The 21,604-nt window shown below is 39.4% G+C and overlaps 1 protein-coding gene and 1 non-coding gene across 2 annotated transcripts; both read right to left on the minus strand.

Annotated features, from left to right (window-relative positions):
* Nucleotides 1-565: 565 nt before the first annotated feature.
* Nucleotides 566-9,345, minus strand: LOC131231231 (protein NRT1/ PTR FAMILY 8.2-like). Its single transcript, XM_058227364.1, has 4 exons — nucleotides 9,132-9,345; nucleotides 8,438-8,655; nucleotides 6,498-7,069; nucleotides 566-1,478 (listed from the first exon to the last, which is right to left on the minus strand). Exons 1-4 carry the CDS (start codon nucleotides 9,313-9,315, stop codon nucleotides 602-604), a joined length of 1,851 nt encoding a protein of 616 aa, XP_058083347.1. The 5' UTR covers nucleotides 9,316-9,345; the 3' UTR covers nucleotides 566-601.
* A 4,759-nt stretch (nucleotides 9,346-14,104) lies between these two features.
* Nucleotides 14,105-14,210, minus strand: LOC131232060 (small nucleolar RNA R71). Its single transcript, XR_009164665.1, has one exon. It is a non-coding gene; the product is annotated as a small nucleolar RNA R71 (small nucleolar RNA).
* Between the last annotated feature and the right edge of the window lie 7,394 nt (nucleotides 14,211-21,604).

Here is a 21,604-nt window from a genome sequence, read left to right on the forward strand (position 1 = left end):
GATTTAAGGTTCACACTTCAAATGGCAATATCTTTCCATATGGATTGATTTTCTTTGAATCAGATGTGTTACAGCCCAATTATGTCATGCCCTATGTAGGACTAGGCCTGGATGTGATGAACTACTTCACTTCCATTTGATTTTCTTTTGATCCACCCATGCTAGGAATCTATCAGTGCCATGCCCAACATCAAACATGGTTCCATCATATTTTACCAGAGAATGTTTACCGAACATGGGGTATTTTTTATTTTTTTTTTGTCTTTTAGTAAAAAATGGAAAATAAATAGCTATTTGGTAATAGGCATAAAGAGGGAGTTATATTTGTCTTGAGCCAAAAGGGAGAGTGCCGTATATGAAAACATCAAATCTTGGTAATAAAGTACAACTACAGCTAAGCATGAAATGCACTCGGTGGAGCATGTCTAAGAATCATAAACAGCATTGCATGGACAAACAGTCACACAAAACATATGAGAAGTAAGGAAATATGATTAATCGCTGAAACTTGATCTGTTTTTTCTATTCTATTCTGTTCTTTTTTCTTTTCTTTTCTTTTTTTCTTTTCTTTTCTTTTTTTTTCCCCCTTCTCTGATTTCAATCAGACCTTTTCAAGCTGCCCTTCGGGGCCATTCTTGGCTTCTTTTACAATAGCCTCATCATCGATGGCCACGTCTCGAACACTGCCATTAAATCCATTGCTACCTTTAAACAACCAAGCAACAACCAAGAACATGAAGAAGTTAACACCGTTGATTGCAGTCAAGATCCAATAGAAATAGTCGAGGCGACTGTGGTTGAGATTGTTCTGTAGCCAACCCTTCTCTACCCCTCCCGTACTAGCCTCGACGGTCTTGACGATTGCAGTGCTTAACCAACTACCGATCCCAATCTCACTCAAGAACATTGCACTACTAAGGCTCCGGGTTCCATCTGTCGCTTCATTATAGAAGAATTCAAGCTGGCCGACGTAGGTGAACACTTCTGCACTGCCTATGAGAAAGAACTGAGGGACCAACCAAAAGACACTCATGCTTGGTGGGTTGATATGGTCACGACGCTTCTTTTCAACCAAGGCGGCAGAAACCATAGCGAAGATGGAGACGAAGAGTCCAACGCCCATACGTTGTAGGGATGTGATCCCGCAGCGGTGGCCTGTGTATCGCCGTAGAATGGGGACCATGAGGCCCTCGTAGATGGGAACAAGTAAGAGAGCGTTGATGGCACTGAAGACGGGGACTGAGCCAGGTGGAATGGCGATGTTGGTGTTGGGGAGCTTTCGGTCCATGATGATGGCCTGGCTTACAAAGAACGTGGAGAGCTGTGCAAATGAGATCGAGAGGGCAATGGTGGAAGCCCAAACGGGCAGGACTCTTACAAACGACTTGAATTCTTCTACTTGGGTAATAGTGCATAACCTCCATCTGTTTGTGTTGCTGCCCCAGGAGATGGTTACTACTGCAGCCTTATCAAAGAACCTGAAAATTTTCCATCTTGTATTATTTCCTGAAGGCTTAGAAATAACAATAAATTAAAATAGAATTTGGACCTTCCAAAGAATAAATAAATAAAATAGAATGGTAATGCTTAAATGAGCTGTTATGGGACCACAGGGTGCGAGACCCACATCCGGTTGGCCATAGTTTATACAGCAATGCTTAAATGAGCTAATAATCAGGTCCTTCCAATTATCATCAGGTGGACCATAGTTTATAAAACAAATTTATAGCTGAAAAACATTTTTCTAAGATTTTTTTTTTTTTTTTTTTTTCTTGAAACATTTTGGCCCACTTTCTGAATGGACCAGATTTTTGTCAGAGAACATTTACATGGTCAGAATCACCTAATGAATAGCTTGGATACTTCACTTGTGGTGTGGGTTATTAACCTTTTAAATGTATGGCTTAGCAAAACTCTTTGATTGATATCTTTGTACTACCATGGTAGAGTATCCAAATTTTCTCTAGTTATTTGAGACACGTGGTAGAATATTTAGACGCTGGCAAATCATAAGAACCAGGCCGACAATAGGGTGACTGAAAACTGATTAGGTGGACATCTGTTTGTCCATCTAATACTCACATTTTTATGGTACCCTAGATTTCAACTCATGGACACTGGTATGGCCTGCTCATTCCAAGCATACACATACTGAAACAGTCACCGTAGCTAGCCAACCCATAGTCTGACTCGGACTGTCTCCTGGTGATTTGACTAGGTACTTGGAATCAATATTTTTAATAATATACATATTATAATCCAAGCCATCCGTCAGGTCAGACCCCTTTGAAGATGCCCTGGCTCAAACATCAAGCCAGCCTACTTGCTAGGCAAAACCCCTTCACAAAATAAAGGGTTGGCTCTTTCTAAATGGTTGGAATAGCCTTATTTTTATGACATATCATCTGCATGGAAAGATTCACTGGACGGAATCTTAGATGTTTCTGCCATATGCCAATGCGGCACTTACTACTGGGGCGTATATAGGATGAGTTGTACACATGAGCAGCCTAGAAAATTTATAGTGGAATTCTAAGAGGCATGGGAAATGACGAGGCCCATTATTCTAAAACATTTTTGTAGAATAAATTGATTATACAACACGATGTGTGAACCTACCATCATGCATGTGTTTGAATCTGACCTGAGGATGGACCACACGTGGCACGCCTGTTTTCGAAAAGATTTGGACGGATCAAATCAACCTAACGAGAAACCAGTGGGCTCCACCTGGATGTCGCAAAACTAATATGGAGGAGTAGAGTACTGGAGCTACCTCTTGTTAAAGACGTAGAGTTAGATGAGGCTTTTCTCGATCTCTTAGAGAGAGAGAGAGAGAGAGGCACGAAGACAACATTAATCTATTGATGGGAAGGAAATACACGAGTTTGATCTGATAATTCATTGATGAATGGTGCGTATGCCACCAAAATTAGAGGCCCCATTCATCAAGCTATCGAAAGTACCATGAGCACTACATCCACGAGAGAGTTAGGGAACATATATGAAGCTGCAGGCCACCGGATTGTAAATATATATGTCTCCCATCGAAATAACAACATGCTACCACATGTTGCAATCTAGACATAATGTAAAGATTAAAGAAGAAACTAAGCTATCCATATTCATCCGTAACCATTCCAAATTAATAGGGTACAGAGTAGCCAATATCATCAAAATTAATTTGTGCACAAACTTCTATTGTAATTGCGTAGTTTTTGGTTGGTTCTTAGCTAATGCAATCAACCATAATCCTATTTCCGTTTCCGAAAGCCAAACTATTATTAATTTGGTCAACATCTTTATTGATTTTCTAAAATCACTGTCTGGCGGGGATCTAGACTGTTCTTGGCCTAGGATCTGATTAATTAAGTCCTCCAACTTGAGTTTATGTCCTTTTGGATTCTTCCAGCCAATGTTCTGTTCAGCACTAATCTAAGATTCTAATGGCCCATGCATATGGCATTTTCATATTATAATATCATCATAATTTTTAGGGCTATGTATAAGACACTTAGGCTTAAATTGCCCATCCTAGTCAAGGGCATTGGACAATACCAACGCATTGTGCTCATACAGATTCTAAAGATCTAAAGTGAGTAGAAAGGTAAAGTATTGCGACCTCAGTAGGCCAATAGGCAAATTACCTATCTTTTTGTCAATGGCATTGAGAATATCTATTATTAGGGGCAATTGATTAGGTATATCTTATTTTTTTGAATATTGGAAGTAGAATTAGTTGCATGTTCCACCAAAGTGGCATTAACTGAGAATGCTTGTCACTTCTCAAATTTAAAGAGCACGACACCTATGTTATATGTTAAGGATTAATGAGATGGTGTTCATCTCAAATCGGGTGGTCTTAAACCAAAGTAGTTCATTGTTTGGTTGCGCTAAACCAGGGGAGGTGGATAATGTTAATGATATAAGTTCAAAAGTCCATCTTACTGCAAAGTTGTTGGGTCATTTGTGAGTGTATTGTTGTAATTCAATGAGCCTCTTGTTGTGACATCGGTCGCATGTTGCAATCTCAGCTCAAAGGAATGAATCGAAAAATGCACTAAATTTTAGACTAAGTTTGACGATGAAGCCCGTCATCCTTGATAATCTAATTGATTCGCCACATACAAAGGATAAGGATTAGCATGATTTTCTAGCATAAATTCTTTATTCATACTTAAAATGATAGGATACTTTCTAATCTGAGTTTTGGGTCCCTTGTGTCTCAGTTATGTCTGTCATATAATTCTCTTAAAATTAATCATATCATGTTGCCTTCATACTTTTTATTCTATTAATATTTTAATGCATTTCATTCCTAAAGTTAACTATAGGGACACATCCTCAAAATGGAAACTACTAGCGAAATAAAAGAAAAATACAATTGCTATTTAAATTAAGTCTAGTCCTAAACTGTATAGGTAAATATGTTATGACTAGGAGAATGACACAACCAATGAGGAGTCCCCTAAGAGATCACCAAAGAAGTTGAAGAAAACCTTAAGGACAAAGATTCCCACTCCTCCAAGGATGCATGACAAGATGAGGGAATTGGTCAAGCAGGTTGCCCTTCTAAATGACAAGACTAAAAATATGATGTCTTGTATGAATGTTAGCTATGACCTTAAGGAGAAGAGACAAATAGGAAAATCTCCTTCAATGACCTGGTTTCACGCAAAATCATATTTAGCCAAAACGTCAAGTTTGATAAGGGTCCCTTGTTCCTCAAAGATGAACACATGGATACGGATTACGCTGGTAATGTGGATAATAGAAGGTCAGTTTCTGATTATTCATTTGTGTTAAAGTGATCACTTGTATGTCAAAACTTCATTTTTTGATTGCTCTTTCCAACACTGAAGCGGAATATATGGCAGTGACGAAAGCATTCAAAGAAGTTATTTGGTTAAAAGGGATGATGAATAAGTTGGGGCTTCAACGGAAGCATGCTTTTGTATTGTGATAGTGAAAACACTATCAATTTAGCAAAGAACTCGGTGAACCTTTCCTGGATTAAACATATTGATGTTCATCATCATTTTGTTTGACATATGTTAGAAGAAGGTGGTGTTACTCTTAAGAAGGTTCAGACCAGTGAAAATCCGATGGATATGCTTATGAATATGGTTTTTGCAAAGAAGTTCAGGTTTTGCTCGACTTTTTTGGGCTTAGTGAAGTATGAATGAAGATTGAGTGTACACAAGAAGCGATGATAGTGATTCTACCATGAAGAAATTTAGAGATAATGATAGCCGCTTGGAACAATAGAAATGCTAGATTGAAGCCATGGTGGAGATTGTTGATTGATTTCCTTTAATCTGATACAGAAATAGGGATTTCGATCGATTGAAAACTTAGTCAATTCGATCATAAATCCCAAAAATATGAGTTTACACTTTGGACACTTTTGAGCATGTTCAATTAGATCAAACACAAGGTGTCGATTTGACGAAGGTCATCGATTGGAGTTGATTAATTGACGGTTCAATCGACGGTTCGCACAATTTTGCGAGGTGCATGATTTTGTTTCTAATTTTGTATGAGAGTTATATAAACCGTGTTAATACGGGATTAGGATTAATCCTAGGATGAATGTGAGAGAGCAAAATGTGAGTAAAGGTTTTAAGAGGAAGAAACTAGGGTTTCGAATTTGTAAGTTATCCCGTCTCTTGTAACTTTCTTTTCATAGTGGATTGGTTGTTACTTGGTGCCATGTTTTTTTTTTTTTTTTTTTTTTTTTTAAAGATTTTTTTACCGCTAGAGTTTTTTAATGTAAAATTTGTGTGTTCTCTATAGTTGTTTGAATTTTTCTTTCTTTATTGCACTGTGTGATTTCGTTTCAAGTTACTTCCATGTTGGATAAGTCATGTAAGGACTTGTTGTGTCCCCAACATGATACAAGTGTGAAAGATGACCACAATCTTACACGCAAGATAAGCAAAGTGTCAATTCCTCTTAATGGATTGATGCCACAAAAAAATGAACTAAAGTTTATAAAAGTGAATTACGCCTGAGATATAGTTGAACTAACCAAGATGAGGATTTATAAGAATAAGATGGGGAAGATTCAAGAGCACGATTAATCTTCCCTATCGAGATTTTATTGTAGTTATCAATAACAAATTCTTCATATATCTTTTATTTAGTTTTCTCATTTATTCAACTGACGAGTGATCGAAATTTTTTTATATTACAATGTGATCCATACTCAATCGATTGACAGCGTTCACCCTTCAAGTTCACCTTTTATCCAAAATAAAAAATAATAATAAATAAATAAATAGTTGGTCCAAAACACAGGTGGGTCACACCACATGGAAGAATTGGAATGCAATCCATCCATTTATCAGTGGTGCCATTTTGAATCTCAAGTGAACCATAGCACGTGTTTTCCAATGTTCTAGGCTTCACACAATGGATCGGGTCAGATGTTAAGTCAAAAATCACAATGTTTTTGGAAGGCAAAAATAAAGAAACAAAAACAAAAACATGTGCACCTGTATTGTTTCGTGTGAGGCAGCTTCCTTGCACCAACGATATCCGACTCTGGTGTCCCCACTTCATAAAGATGAGTCCCATCTCCTAGCTTAACCCCATGCATATGATTCCTAACGGCGGCCACACCAACCTGAAGAAAGCGGGTGAATGCACTACCTGTGGGCTTGTGATACCTATAAAAACGAACCCCGGCACCAAGCACCAAAATCGACATGAACATGGCCACTGTGGGTACACCAAATCCCCAACCCCATCCCATGGTGACCTGCACGTGCACTAGGAGTGTTATCCCAAAGAGCACTCCAATGTTGATGGCGAAGAAAAACCAATTGAAGAATGCAAACTTCTGGTGCGTCTCCTTCGCATCCCCATCATCAAACTGGTCTGCTCCGAATGAAGACACGCATGGCTTTATCCCACCCGTTCCTAGGGCGATCAGCCCCAGTGCAGTGTAGAGGAAAACTGTCTGGCCATCAGTTGCAGACGGGCATGTCCTCCGGTCTCTTGGATCCAGGCAAGGATAAGGGCGCAGGTTGTCCAAAGAGCCGGAGAGTGTCAAAAGGACCATTCCCTGGAAGTGCATACATATATACCATGATTCAAAAACAAAACGCCATAGCACCACTACAACGATAACAATCACTTTCAACGTGAAATGCACGTGCCAACAGCGGCTGTTATATTTCCAAACAAGGGTGGTTTGTGGGATCAATGACCATCGCGTCTATAGATGATGTGAATTGCCCAGTCACCAGGATTCCTGTAAATCCTAACGTATTTCAATGAAAAAGTGTCATGTGCTTGTGCTTGTATTAGACACAAGGCCCATAGTGAAATGAAAGATCCTAGGTTTGAAATTAGTATATATTTTGCCTTTTCTCCATGGGCTTTGTATTTCACTAGTGCTAATGACACATTTTTATTGGGCCACATCAGTTTATACAAGTCCCAAGGCACTATTTTGGAGTGAGCGAGGCTCGCTATGGTGTCATTCATCCGTTGAACTGTGAACTTGAGCCACTGAAAACTTCCATTCAATGATGTATGTTCATATCAGTATGAAGCTAGTCATCATTATAACGATGATATCTATTGTTATGGGTAAAATTGGACTGATCAAATAACCGACTAAGAGAGAACACAAAGTGCAAGGGAAGGAGGTCGGATAAGAGCTTGGCCCTGTTGACCAAGCACGACCTCCACAAACAGCCCGTGCACCAACCACCAGCAGTGGCCTCTGGTTGGCGTCTTGCTATCACAACCAATGAATGACCTTACGTATTGACCCAACATCAAAGATAGGTTCCGACCACAATCGATAGTCCAGCTCGGTCTACAAGACCTCGGTCAATCCAGCTTAAGAGGTCAGCCTCAGCCAACTATTAGGATCTCATCGGAGCCGACAACTGGGAGATCTTATTCAAATCTGAAGAGGATCAATCCCTTGAGATCTTCGTCGAGAATCACGCCAAGGATAATGCCTTGATTTCAGAGGATGATTCCTTGCATGATACGCAAGTGCATGGTAGATTCATTGCCATATATGTAACTACACCAAATGACTATAAATAAGAGCGATATCTAAGGTAAAATGTATGCAAAAAAAAAAAAAAAAAAAAACTCTAGTTCTAGTAGACCCAAAGTGCCTATTCTATTCCATGTAGCAACCAGGGTACCGTTGTAGTTTGGTTTTGTAGGTACACTAAGGCCTAGTTGGGATGACTAGATTTTTGCATCAACATCTATTACTTAGATAATTCTTCCATTCCGACTCGTCCAAGGAAGCTCTTAGAAATTGGACGATTCTAATCTCTGTGAGATTCACAATGCATTACCCAATAGAGTGCTAACAAGAAAGGCTTGATAATTAGTTTAAAAATCGTACACACGGGCTAAATGATGATGGTTTTGAGTTTAGGTGGAGAAGAGGAAATGATACCATTGCATATATGCAGGAGAAAATGATGATGGTTTTGAATCGGCCCAAGTAAGCGTCAGCAAGGAAGGCTCCTAGAAGAGTAAGAACAAACGCAGCTCCAACCCAGTCCGTTACATGTGTGACAGCGTTGGGCAATGACTGGTGCATCTCCGACACCAAGTACGAAACCATACTCACTGCAATTGCGTAAAATGCCAACCTCTCCGCAACCTCGTTCACTGAAACAAAATGAAATCATCATTAACATCATAAACAGAAAGGGCCAGACACATATTACCAGTATTGATGTATTACAAAATTATCAGCCATTGACCACACACATATAACCAAGCTCCTATGTTAAGGGCAGGTTGGATAATTTCTCACAAACATAACAGTGGGCCCCCTAGCTTCCTGTCGCAGGCAATCGGTGTCCAGTACTGCAATGGAAGGCTCACCAATGCAAAAAAAAACAAAACAAAACATCACACCAGCCCATTCATTAAGTGGGCCTCTCGTGTACATTGACTAAACCATTGTGTTGTATCCATTGGGTGTCCGTTGCTGTCTGCTGATCAGCCTACCCGAGGAAAATATTTGCCAGCGATGATCTTCAAGGTGTGGCCCACTTTTTCAGCGGCCCGGATGCCTTACACAAGTGACACATTTACTACGTAACTTTTTGAGAGAGAGAGAGAGAGAGAGAGAGAGAGACCGATGATAAAAACAGAGGCTTTCCATTGGCCCGTTTTCTCCTTATCAGCTAGTCGCCCACGAAAATCAACACAGCCGTTGCTCACCAAAGTAGACAAGCCACCTTGTTTCTGTGAAAAGAAATAAAAAATAAAAAGAAAACAAGCCAAGTAGATGTATGTAAGAGAAGATGAACGATCACGCATGCATGCGTACTGAAATCAATATACCGTCGAATTCCTATTACCTGTTGATGCTCCTTGTGTTGTTCTCCCTCCATTGTGTCTGTCCTGGAAAATGCGGGGCGATGGAATACTAGTGTTGGTGTGTACGTGGGGACTTTTTCTAGGCCGCATGTAGCAGGCCTTCTGTTTCCATCTTTAAATTACTGAAATATTCTTCATCCATCAAAAGGACTGCAGACGCGCCATTTGCTACCAATTCGTTAGTCCGTCTACTTTCGGAGTTTCTGAGCTTCTCCTTCTGACCAGGCTATGGTGTTTGTCACTTTCCTTGTCATAACCTACCGGGTTTTGATACAACGAGGGCCCCACGTAACAGTTACCCAGGAGTATCGCATGGCACATGCATCGGAGACACACGTCATTCGTTGGGTAAGAAAATTGGGTGTTTCTTTCAACAGTCTACATTCAAAGTAAATCATGTGTTGCTCACTCCTCATTTTTCATAGTTGATTGACCAGGATCTCTTACAACTCTGCCATCCAACGGTGGGAAACTAAACCTGACATGGTAACAGTACTCGCAAGGGTCCATTCTACCAAACTTGTCAGTATTTCCAAACGCCCATCCATCACGCTTGTTCTTGTCCGCGAGATCCACATTATTGAATGCGCTTTAATTTAGCTCCAAAATCAGGTGGACCACACACAAAGATATAGATGGCTTGACGTTGACCAATTATCTACGTTTAATGTGCATCTGTTGGCCAATTTACGAATCTTCCGATATGGTTTTTTTTTTTTTTTTTTTTTTTTTTTTTTTTTTTTTTTTAAAGTTAGGTCACATGCAAAAAAGGGACCGTTTCGATTAATGTCTGGCTTGCCATGATACCATATGGCCAGCGTACAGTGGGCCATACCCATGTCACAATTGATCTTTAAAATCCAACCATTGGGAAAAGAAAATCAATCAAAGATCCTTTGACACCCGTTAGCTTCCTAGAAAAAATCCTCCAGTCGTTACAAGGCTTGGGATAGTCTAATTAGTGTGAAATTCAGGCTGCGGGCCATTTAAGGTATGGTCTGCCTGACGATCGGTTAAGATCTCATCTCATACATGTTTACGAAAAAGTCACTGGTAAGGTAGCAAAAAAGGTGATAAACAGCTTAGGCTTTCTCATCTCATTAATACTTGAATAATCATGTTTTGGATACATCACACTATCGTCTATACCCTGGCACAATTCAAATTAGGCAGAAGAGATACCTTAGGAAAATGTCAACGTGACCGTAAGTCCAGTAGAAAGAGAGAACGAAGGAATAAGTCAATAGCCGTCCAAACATTAAGAATATTTTATGAGACATGTACCAGGGCACTCAATTCTACAAAATGGCTGTGATGCTGTTTTGGCTCTAGCTTGGCCCCGAGATCACACTAGGTCATGTTAAACGCTACTGTGGCCAATTTTTTTTAAAAGACAATCAGAATGAGTTGTGAGTGATCGGGATGGATTTGCGTGGTTTATTAAGAGTTTTTTTTTGGGATATACAAAGATGATTTTATGATAATATAGCTGGAGTGCATCAAGCGATGTCATGTTATCTACTAAGCAGTCGATTGAAGAGTGATCGTGCAGATACAGTTAGAGGATAGATGGCAGGAGTAGAAGCAAGAATGTTTAAGAATTGTTAAACAGTTATAGCAACCGTCAGAATGTGAAAAGCATCCAGATTGTCAGAGTGAGGCTATAAATAGTGAAGGAATTTAATATAAAGATTTGTCTCATACCATCCTAACCAAACCCAATATATCTTTCAATTGTCCTTTCAATTACGCGTAATTTACATTCCTTAGTATAATCACTCTACTTTTTTGCTAGCCAATTACATTTCTTAGTATAATCCATTAGTTTTTGCCTGTTGTTTACATTTCATAGTGTAATCTGTAATGTTAATCACGTAGCTAAGAATCTTACCTGTAATTTAGGTTCATCCTTATATGCTGGATTCAGTTCCCCATCCAAGAAGGTGTTTCATAGCTGCTCTTCGTGACCGACTGTAAGGTTTTCTTTCCTGATTTTCTTTTATCTATATTGAAAAGTCCTTTCATACAAAAGGCAAAGGTTTAACCCATCATTAGATGACAAACTCTACCCTCTGAATATCGTCTAATCATATTTTCATACTAAACGAGTGGCTGAATAGGCGACCAATCTCATTTGATCTCAGTCATAGTTGTTCGGTTTGAATTGAGCCGCAAATTCAATTCTGGCTAACCTACACTTATCACGTGATTAGAATTGGAAATCGAGCACCAACAGGTTTTTGGCAGGGCGGTAGGACCCAATACTTGGTTGTCATAAATAATCATTGAACATCGGGCATGCAACAAATTGAATACCAATAGGTTTTTGGCATGCCTGGTAGAACAAAAAATTACTTGGCTATCATAAATATTCATTGAAAACTGGCCTTACAGCAAATTGAATGACAACAGATTTTTGGCACCCCCGGAGGGACACTATCTTTAATTTATCGGCAAGAAGTTGTCAATAAAAAATATGAATAGAAAGAGTAATCAAATTGTGAAGGTCAATCCTTCCACACTAACTGCGCCACCTGTTGAGAGTGAAATATTGTATATTTTTCCCTTGTTATGTATTGGTTTTATAAACATCAATGTACTTAATTGATCTAATTACGCATGTTTTCTTTTACTATGTGATTTTGAGAGCTAAAGAGAAAATTATGCTTAAATTAATGATTTAATGCTCAAAGAATAACTAAGTGGAGGATTAGATTTATGGAGGTCAAGATTGAAGAATTCAAGAGTCCAAGATCAAAGGAAATCAAGTAAGGAAAGAACAAAATCGAGGATTCAAAGTGCAGAAATCGACCCTTTAATGGCATCGATGACACCTTCGATGTCATTGAATTAAGTGTCGATGCCATCAAAGCCACATTCGATTCCATCGCAAACATCATGAAAATACGATTTTTGTTGCTAGACAAATTTAGGCACTTTTTGATGTCATCGAAGGCATGTTCAATGCCATCAAAGCCAAGTTTGATCTTATCGAAAGAGGTTCAATGAAATCGAGAAAACATGCAAAATTAAAAGTTCGTTGCTGGACAGTTTCCTGATTTCACTCGGACTCTTCGATGGGAGCTCAGTGCCATCGAAGTTGCGATAACTATGTAAAATCAAGTCGATTTTAAAGTCGGTGTGAATCAAGGATATATAAAGGGATATTTTAGAATCTTCTAAACATAAATTAGGGTAGAAGGAGTAGAGTAAGGAATGGAGTTTCAAGGAGTCCTCCCTCATCTTCAATCTTTCGGTTCTAGTTAGTTTTTATATTTTTTTTCATCATGTCTATGGTTGGCTAATCTCGTAGCTAGAGCTAAGAGATGAAGCTTGTACTTCTTCTTAATGTTTATTTTACTTTGATTCAAGTACATTTAGTTTACATGTTAAACAATTCATTGATTTTTTGTTTGAATATATAAATATTTTCAGTTTACTTTGATCCATTGTCGACTCCGAGCACTTTGGATGCTTAAGAGGACTATTGATATTCTCTTACATGTTTCACAATTGGTCTATAAAATCTATTGATCTATTATTGACTCCGGGCATGATAGATGCTTTGAATTCCCTACGATCAATACGTTGATGCTTTGTGAAGGAACAATGAAGTTCAAATCCATTTTGAAGCATATGAATGATGATTTAACTGCTCTATTATGTGGTTGGATAGGATAGGACTTTGATTTCAGTTATGTGATCGAATTAAATCAAGTAAATTAACATTAAGGAAGCTATAAGTGGATCCTTGACACTCTAGTGTTTTATCTCTGATAGTTTCCTCCACAATTACTCTTTATAACCAGATTTTACTAGTTAATTTAGATTCTAGTTCTAGTTATAATGTATTCCAAAAATTGTACAATAGAAAGTCCCCATAGGTACGACCTCAATCTCACCGAGTTATTACTATATCGCAGCCCTGTAATTAGGGGTTGTCCGAACAAGTTTTTAGTATCGTTGCGGAGACTTCAGCTATGTTTTTTTCTAAAATACATTAGTATTGGAATTAGTATAGGATTAGGTTTAACTTTTTTTGTGTTTTCATATTAGTTTTTTCTAAGTTATCAAATACTAAGTTTACTTTTCTGTTTTGTAGAATTTAAATAGAATCATTAATCTGGTAATATCTTTCCAACTCTTCCAATTATAATATTTTAAATTTCTTAATTTCTCTATAATTTTTATTTTCTAAGTTTTGGTTTAGACTTAAGACTAGTGTTTCATGCCCAAGTAGATCCGTGACAATACTCTACATATCTTAAGTGAAGGAGGATTAGTCGAAGGTTTGCCCATCCATCACTGGATTAGACACCACCTTAGAACTCCTGAGTTGACAAAAAATATGGCTGCAAGTCAACCTCACCATCCTGCTGAGGACCAACAACATGAGAACGATTTACATAATGCTCATCCGCCTAGAACTTTACAAGATTACTTACAACCAGCGAGGGTGAGTACACCTTTAGGAAATGTGGATTTTAAGCCAAAAGTAATCCAACTACTCCTAAAATTTCATGGACTCGATTTTGAAAGTCCATATCTATACCTAAAAGAATTTGATGAGACTGTAGCAACCCTACACTTTAAGATTAAAGTTGTTCTGTTTCTCTTTAAAGGCGAAGGCCAAGTCTTGGCTTTACTCCTTAAGACTAAGATCAATTAGTACTAGGCTGAGATGACTCGGGAGTTTTTTAAAAATTTCTTCACGATTCATAAAACAAATATCCTAAGGAGGGAGATCATAAATTTATCTCAGAAAGAGGAAGAGACCTTCTTCCAATGTTGAGAGAGATTCAATGATCTTTTGAATTCATGCTCACATCATGGCTATGAAACTTGGTGGGTAATAAGATTTTTCTATGATATAGACTGACTTAGCCCATGTGGCAATTCGTAAAGATGATGCGCAATGGAGAATTTATGAATAAGGATCCTGATGACACGTGAGATTATTTTGATATGCTTGCTGAAAATGCACAGTCATGGTTTACTTCATTTAAGCCCACTGATCCCAAACCGACTCAGTCTAGAGAGAAGGGATGAATGTACATCTTGAGGAAGGAGGACGATGCGAATGCTAGGGTGGCTAATCTCACAAGAAAGGTCAAAGCCATGTGACTAAAGAAAGTAGAAACGATCAAACTCGGTGAGACCATTAAAATTGTTTGTAATATTTGTACTAGTAACATACACTTGACACAAGATTGTCCTACAATTTCTGCATTCCAAGAGTTGTTACACAAGCAATCTAATGCCGTGAACAATTATCAAAGGCCATTCAACGCCCCCATCTAAAACACATATAATTCTAGTTGGAGGAACCATCTAAATTTTAGTTTAAGGAGTGGGCAAACCATTAATATAGATAGAAAACCTCAATAGATGTTTACTTCAAATTTCAACTCATTGCTAAATCAGAAAAGAGCCCAAGAGAATCCATTTCTAAAACACATCCAAAATCAAGAGTTATTCAATTAAAACACATTGCAAGCATTCAACGACCTTAACAATTCCATTCAAAGATTGGAGTCACATATAGTTAGGGAGAATGAAACTTTTCCAGCCTAACCTCTACCTAACCCAAAACCACAATGCGAGATAAGTGACTCGAGCTCTTCGAACTACCATGTGAAACAAGCAAAGTATATCACCACTCTCAAAAGTGACAAAACAATTGATAAAAGCATATCGACAAGGGCTGAGAAGCCTAAAGACTCAGAGGAATTAAACAAGGATGACGAGCTTAGTTATGCTTCACATGAGAAAGAAACGGAAAAATAGTATAAGCCGGTTGCTTCGTTCCCTCAAAGGTTGATTTCACCAAAACATTTGTCTAACACTTAAGATATCTTGGAGGTTCTAAAGCAAGTGAAAATCAATATTCCTCTATTGGATGCCATAAAGAAAATCCCATCACATGCTAAGTTTCTTAAAGATTTCTGTATGGCTAAGAGAGCAAAATATTAAAAAGAATTTTTTTTTTCTAACAAAAAAAAGTGAGTATTATCCTTAAGTAAGATGTGCCTCAAAAATATAAAGATCCCGGTAGCCAAGTTATCTCCTGTAATTGGAAATTACCAGATAGAACATGCACTACTTGACTTGGGAGTGGGTGTGAATCTAATTCCATACTCGGTTTACGAACAGCTTGGCCTTGGTGAATTAAAACCCACCAGGACCACACTTCAACTTGTTAATCGATCGGTTTGTATACTGAGAGGGATGATAGAGAAAATGCTCGTCCAAGTCGATAAACTCTATTATCCAGTAGATTTTATTGTTTTGGACACACAACCTATCATTGATACAAGCACTCAAATTCATGTCATCCTTGGTCGGCCACTCCTAGCAACATCAAATGCCGTCATTAATTGTAGGAATTGTATCATGAAATTAACTTTCGGGAACATAACATTAGAGCTGAATATATTCAATATATCCAAACAATCGGAGGATGTTGATGATGCCTACAAAGTAAATATGATTGACTCATTCGTGGAAGATATGTCACTTTTGAACCTATACTCTGACACTCTAGAGACATGCTCGACCCACTCCCCTGATTTAGATGATGATATAATTAGGAAGATAGATGCCTTGCTTGATACTACACCAGTACTTAAAACTAACCGATGGAGGTCGGAATTTGAAAATTTTTTCCAAACTAAGATAAAGTCTTTACCATCTAGTATCAAGTCACCGAAGCTTGACTTAAAACCATTACAAGCTGATCTTAAATATGTTTATTTGGGTCAAGATGAAACATATCCAGTGGTGATTTCTTCCCACTTGGATGAAGAACAAGAGAGTATGCTTCTACTCTCAAGGAACACAAAGGAGCCCTTGGGTGGATGATTGCAGATCTCAAGTGAATCGATCCGTTGATTTGTACTCATCGCATTCACCTCGATGATAATGCGAAAACATCTAGACAACCACAATGTCGATTAAATCCAAATATGAAAGAAGTGGTTAAAGCCAATGTGCTAAAGTTGTTAGATGTGGGTATCATATACCCTATATCCAATAGCTAATGAGTGAGTCCAACTCAGGTGGTACCTAAGAAGTCCGGGATCACCGTCGTAGCCAATGCGATAAATGAACTCGTGCCAACTAAAGTCACTACTGGTTGGAGAATGTGCATTGACTACCAAAAATTAAATACCATGACAAGCAAAGACCACTTCCCTTTCCCCTTTGTGGATCAAATCTTAGAAAGGTTAGTCAATCATTCCTACTATTGTTTTCTTGACAGATATTTGGACTATAACCAAATAGAGATAGTCCTTAGAGAATAAAAGAAGATAACATTTACATGTCCTGGCACTTTCACATACTGGAGAATGCCATTCAGACTATGTAATGCTCCCGCCACATTTAAGCGATCCATGTCGAGTATTTTTTCTTACACGGTGGGACAATTCTTAAAGGTTTTCATAAATGATTTCTCTATTTTTGGTAAATCTTTCAGCAAATGCCATGATAATCTTAAACTCACGCTGCAAAGATGCGAACAAAAAAACCTTGTGCTAAATTGTTAAAAATGCCATTTCGTGGTTCAGAAGAGAATAGTCCTTGGACATATCATATCGTTCAATGGAATTGAGGTAGACAAAGCTAAAATCGATTTAATATCTAACCTACCTCCACCCACGAGCATACGCGAGGTGAGATCCTTCTAGTACATGGCGGCTTTTATTAAAGGTTCATAAAGGACTTTAGACTTATCTCTCATCCTTTGTGCAATCTTCTTCGAAAGGATACTCCCTTTGAGTGGAGCAAGGAATGCGAGAAAGCTTTCACTAAGATTAAGGGCATATTGACTAGTTCTTCCATCATAAAACCACCCGACTGGAGTTTACCTTTTGAAATTATGTACGATGCGAGCGATTATGGTATTGAGGCTGTGTTAGGCTAGAGAAAAAAGAATAGGCTATATGTTATTTATTATACAAGTAGAACTCTAAACTCTGCCAAAGTAAATTATTACACTACGGAAAAGGAACTCCTAGCCATAGTGTTTGCGTTGGACAAGTTTAAGTCCTACTTGATAGGATCCAATACCATCATCATTTTCACTAACCATGTGGGGCTAAAGTACATTGTCACGTCCCAAACTCAGAAACCGGGCTCACAAAATTCCCGTTTGCCGAATCTGGTGCCGACAGCCTCCGTAGTACCCCATTCTCGGCTCCCAGTGCACATGCACCAGATTCTAATCCTGGGATCCTACAAAGAGGATTTTCCAATGTACATTTATCTTAAAGAAGCATATCCACAAGTATACCCAAACACAAGAGCAATATCACCATCACATATCCACTAATATAATCATTTGACTACAATACTGAGAAGAAAATACATAAATTGAAAATCATGCTCCAGAAGACCACTTACGCTCCAAACTCAACACTGCTGCATCACCTGCACGCATCTATCACGCATAAGCTTATAAAAAGCTTAGAGGGTGGTGTAAGTGTGTGCACAAGGTAAGTGTCAAGTATTCAATACAATGTCATAGTCATACAATACTGCAAATACTGGTAATCTATAAATCGTACAATGTCGAAATAAGCAGAAATACTGACAAGATCATGAATTATTAGAATAATCAGAAATACTGACAAGATCATAATTCACACGATAACAGAGTAAGCGGGAATACTGACAAGTCCATGAGTCATACAATATTAAGATACGCAATACAAATTAAATTGTGCAAATGATGAGTCATAGAGAGCCAAATATTAGATGCAGAGGATGCAATGCAATATACATTCCTGATGAGTAACACAGTTGGCGTCAGCCGTACCATATGCCACGGATGTAATGCAAAATGCGGTGCGAATGGAATGACCGTGCTGGAGTGTGAAGTCGGGATGGTAGTACGTAGTATCGCAAGCTATGGAGTCTATCACAATGGACTTTTATCCAAACTAGTCTCATACCTAATTTGGATAGTCAAACTCAATGTGGTAAACTCCTAATCTCAGGTTAGTCACGCGCCCCAACCGAAATCCTAGCCATTGCGAAGGTACACGTAACAAATAGTTGCGCACCACCAGCCCGAATGGATAGTGAATGAATGAATGAATGAGTATTGTTCACTTCCCAAGTATAGGGTTGTGATGTAGTAATAAACTCGGTGAGACCGAGGTCGAATCCCAAGGGACTGATACCTGTACGTAATCTGAAACTAAATAGAACTAGAACTAGACTAAGATGTAATCTAAATCAAGCGAATATGAGGGAATAATTGTGAATAGATTAATTAAAAACTAATAAAAATAAAGGTGGGAACTAGGGTGCCAAGGATCCACTTGTAGCAATTGGGAAGTTACCTTGTATTGATTCAAGGACACAACTGGAATCAGAGTCCCATCCTATCCAGTTGGTAAGAAGAGATTTGTCAGATCTCTGAATGTCTCATGGATCTAATCATCAACAGATACGATTGGTGTAGATTTGGAAGTGATTCCATCACCTAACCATGCCCAGGAGACTATGGCAAACAACAGCAATTTACCAATACCACAGCCAATCACAAGAGAATTGTGAAAGTTAGGAAGGGGTTCCGTCACCCAACCATGCCAAGGAGACAATGGTGAACAACAGAGCCTCCTAAGTTCACAATCTCATAATGAAAAGAACATACTCAAAGCTATTATAGATCTACTGTAATTTAAGTCACAATAAACCATTAAAAACTAAAAGTATTCCTTAATAATCAAACTAAAATCCACAAGAGTTCAATAACCATGAATCAAAGCAAAGCTAACAACCCAATCACACTACAAGCTTCACCTCTTAGCCCTAGCTAAGAGGTTTAGCCTATCATAATCATGATCAGACTAAAGTCTCATAAAAGCATTAAAAGAAGAAGAAAAACTAAAAGGGAAGAAAGAAGAAGATCTTGGCCGACCACTTTGCCTCCACGGCTGCCCACTCTCCACAGTCCAAGAGATCCCTCTCTCTCTTGTGCTTCACGTCCAGCCCAAAGATGATCCTTCTCACACACACTCTCTCTCTCTCTCTCTCTCTCTCTCTCTCTCTCTGTTTTATAGGTGCTAGGGGCGGTGGAATCGGTTACACAGCAAGAGTCGGTAGAACCGACACTATTTTCGCAGTTTGCAGCGGAACCGAACTGCGCATGCAGCGAAAACGCATGGACAGTTGCGTTTGGCCTGATTTTTAGGACAGTGCATGGCTTCACGTTGTAGCCTAGCTCCATGACTAGGGTCGTTTCTTGCTTAACCTTCATCTGGATGGTCCGGATCGGCCATCTAAACAACGGTGGTGGTCCACTACTTCCCGGATCGTCTGGAACTTGCGGACGCGCTCCGTGCGCACAGCAGCTGCGCGGAAGGAAAACGGAAACTTCCGTTTCCATGGATGAGGTCGGTGGGGTCCACTTATACTGACTTTATGGTGCATCAAATCCAGTATTAGAGCTTCTGTATTCATGCCTGATCACGGGCTCAAATTTGGAGTGAATCTGTTATTCATATGGGCCACACCATCAATAGACGCAGCAGCGTTTTCCTTACTACTGCAGTCTTGAACGTGTGCATGGAAGCTTGGAATCGCTCAGGTTGCGGTCGAATTTATCTTCTGAGTGCATTGGATGGTTCGGATCATGAAAAAGGATGATGGATGGGGCCCACTGGCAAAACCCAATCGCAAGCACGTCCGTCACTGGACGTTTTTGGCACTATTTGGATGTTTTGTACAAAAAATAGGTGGGGCCCACTTCTGATGGTATTCTCGGAGATCTGCTCCGTTCATCCTCTTCTTAGTAACGTGTAAGCCCATGAGTCAAAGTATGAAGTAGATCTGAACACTAGGTGGGCCACACCATCCACATGTGATGAGTCACTACCCATCGTTGAAGCAAGCCAATTCTGCATGGATATGGAGTTCATTATATTTACAAATTTGCCACTCTCCCTTTTAGAAACGTCTATCGTTCGTTTCTCCCTACTGTATCATCCAAAAGAAGTGAAATTTGACGGGTATCCACCGTTTTTCATGCTCTTTCCATCGATTCAGTTTGGGTCCTGATCTCCCAAGGATGTCCAAGATGCTTTCTTAATGGTTATTGTCTGATCTTATCCATCGGGTCACTTACACACTGATCCAAGGGCTGAATTTTGACGTGTACGGTTAATTTGTGGTCCCTTGGCCATGTATGAAGTTTCGAGCCGAACGGATGGTGGGAACCCCATGATCTTGCATTCTGGACAAATTTTGGGCTACTTGAGCTTCAGTTTCCTGATTTTCTCGGATCTCTGGCGTGTAAATCTGTCGATCTCAGTCCCCTATAGTCCCGTCCATTGCCTTGGTAATTCCTGAGCGTTAAATCCATGCTTTTAACATCCTTTTCCGTCCAGGCTCGTAAATACACCTTGCACCAAAAATAAGATTAAAGCAGGGCGTTAAGCATAAATCATGTATGTAAAATCAGGTAATAATTAAGGTCTAACATGCAATATTTGACCCTCAACAAGTATGCAACTCCTGCTCAATAAGTCCACATATCAATACAGTTCATCTCTGGGATCATCACCGGGGTTTAGTACACTCCAAATGGCACCGCCTCTCTCCCAGCCGCACAGTCCAAGTAAGCGTGAGAAATGTCACTATCTGCCTGGCCAATAGTCTGTCAATACCTATCCGGCACGTTGATAGCGGATCCATTCACGAGCTGGTCAAACTTAGCCTAGTATTGCCCCCTTCTCTCGGGCGGGTAAGGCCACACCCCCTCCCAACCGACCACGACACAGTGGGAGACGTGGCCTCTTGGTATTCGGCACTCGGGCACTCATGTATCCACTCGGTATCGATGTTGGGGTGTCTCCTGGCTTCGAAGGTTTAGGGACTTTCACCCACGGACATTCAAAGTGCGCAGATGCTCTAACCAAACTTTCTGGTGTCCCATCTAACCATCCACGACAAGGCTGTGGAGTTCATTGCCCTAATGTCGCTAGGGCGTACAGTAATCACAATCACACAATGCAAGATGCATGATTCATACAATCCAGTCATCCACCGATCCTGCGCATACCATGCGTTTATGGGAGACAATCTCCTCTCATCAAGGAGTCTCATAACAACCTGCCGAATGACATATGCAATGGTCAACCACATCTCATAACAAACATGCAGATGATGCGTATGGGCATGTATCATGATACTATGCTGTCACATACTCATAATCGGTATC

The sequence above is a fragment of the Magnolia sinica genome, chromosome 17, assembly GCF_029962835.1.
Source record: "Magnolia sinica isolate HGM2019 chromosome 17, MsV1, whole genome shotgun sequence".
NCBI classification, from domain to species: domain Eukaryota; kingdom Viridiplantae; phylum Streptophyta; class Magnoliopsida; order Magnoliales; family Magnoliaceae; genus Magnolia; species Magnolia sinica.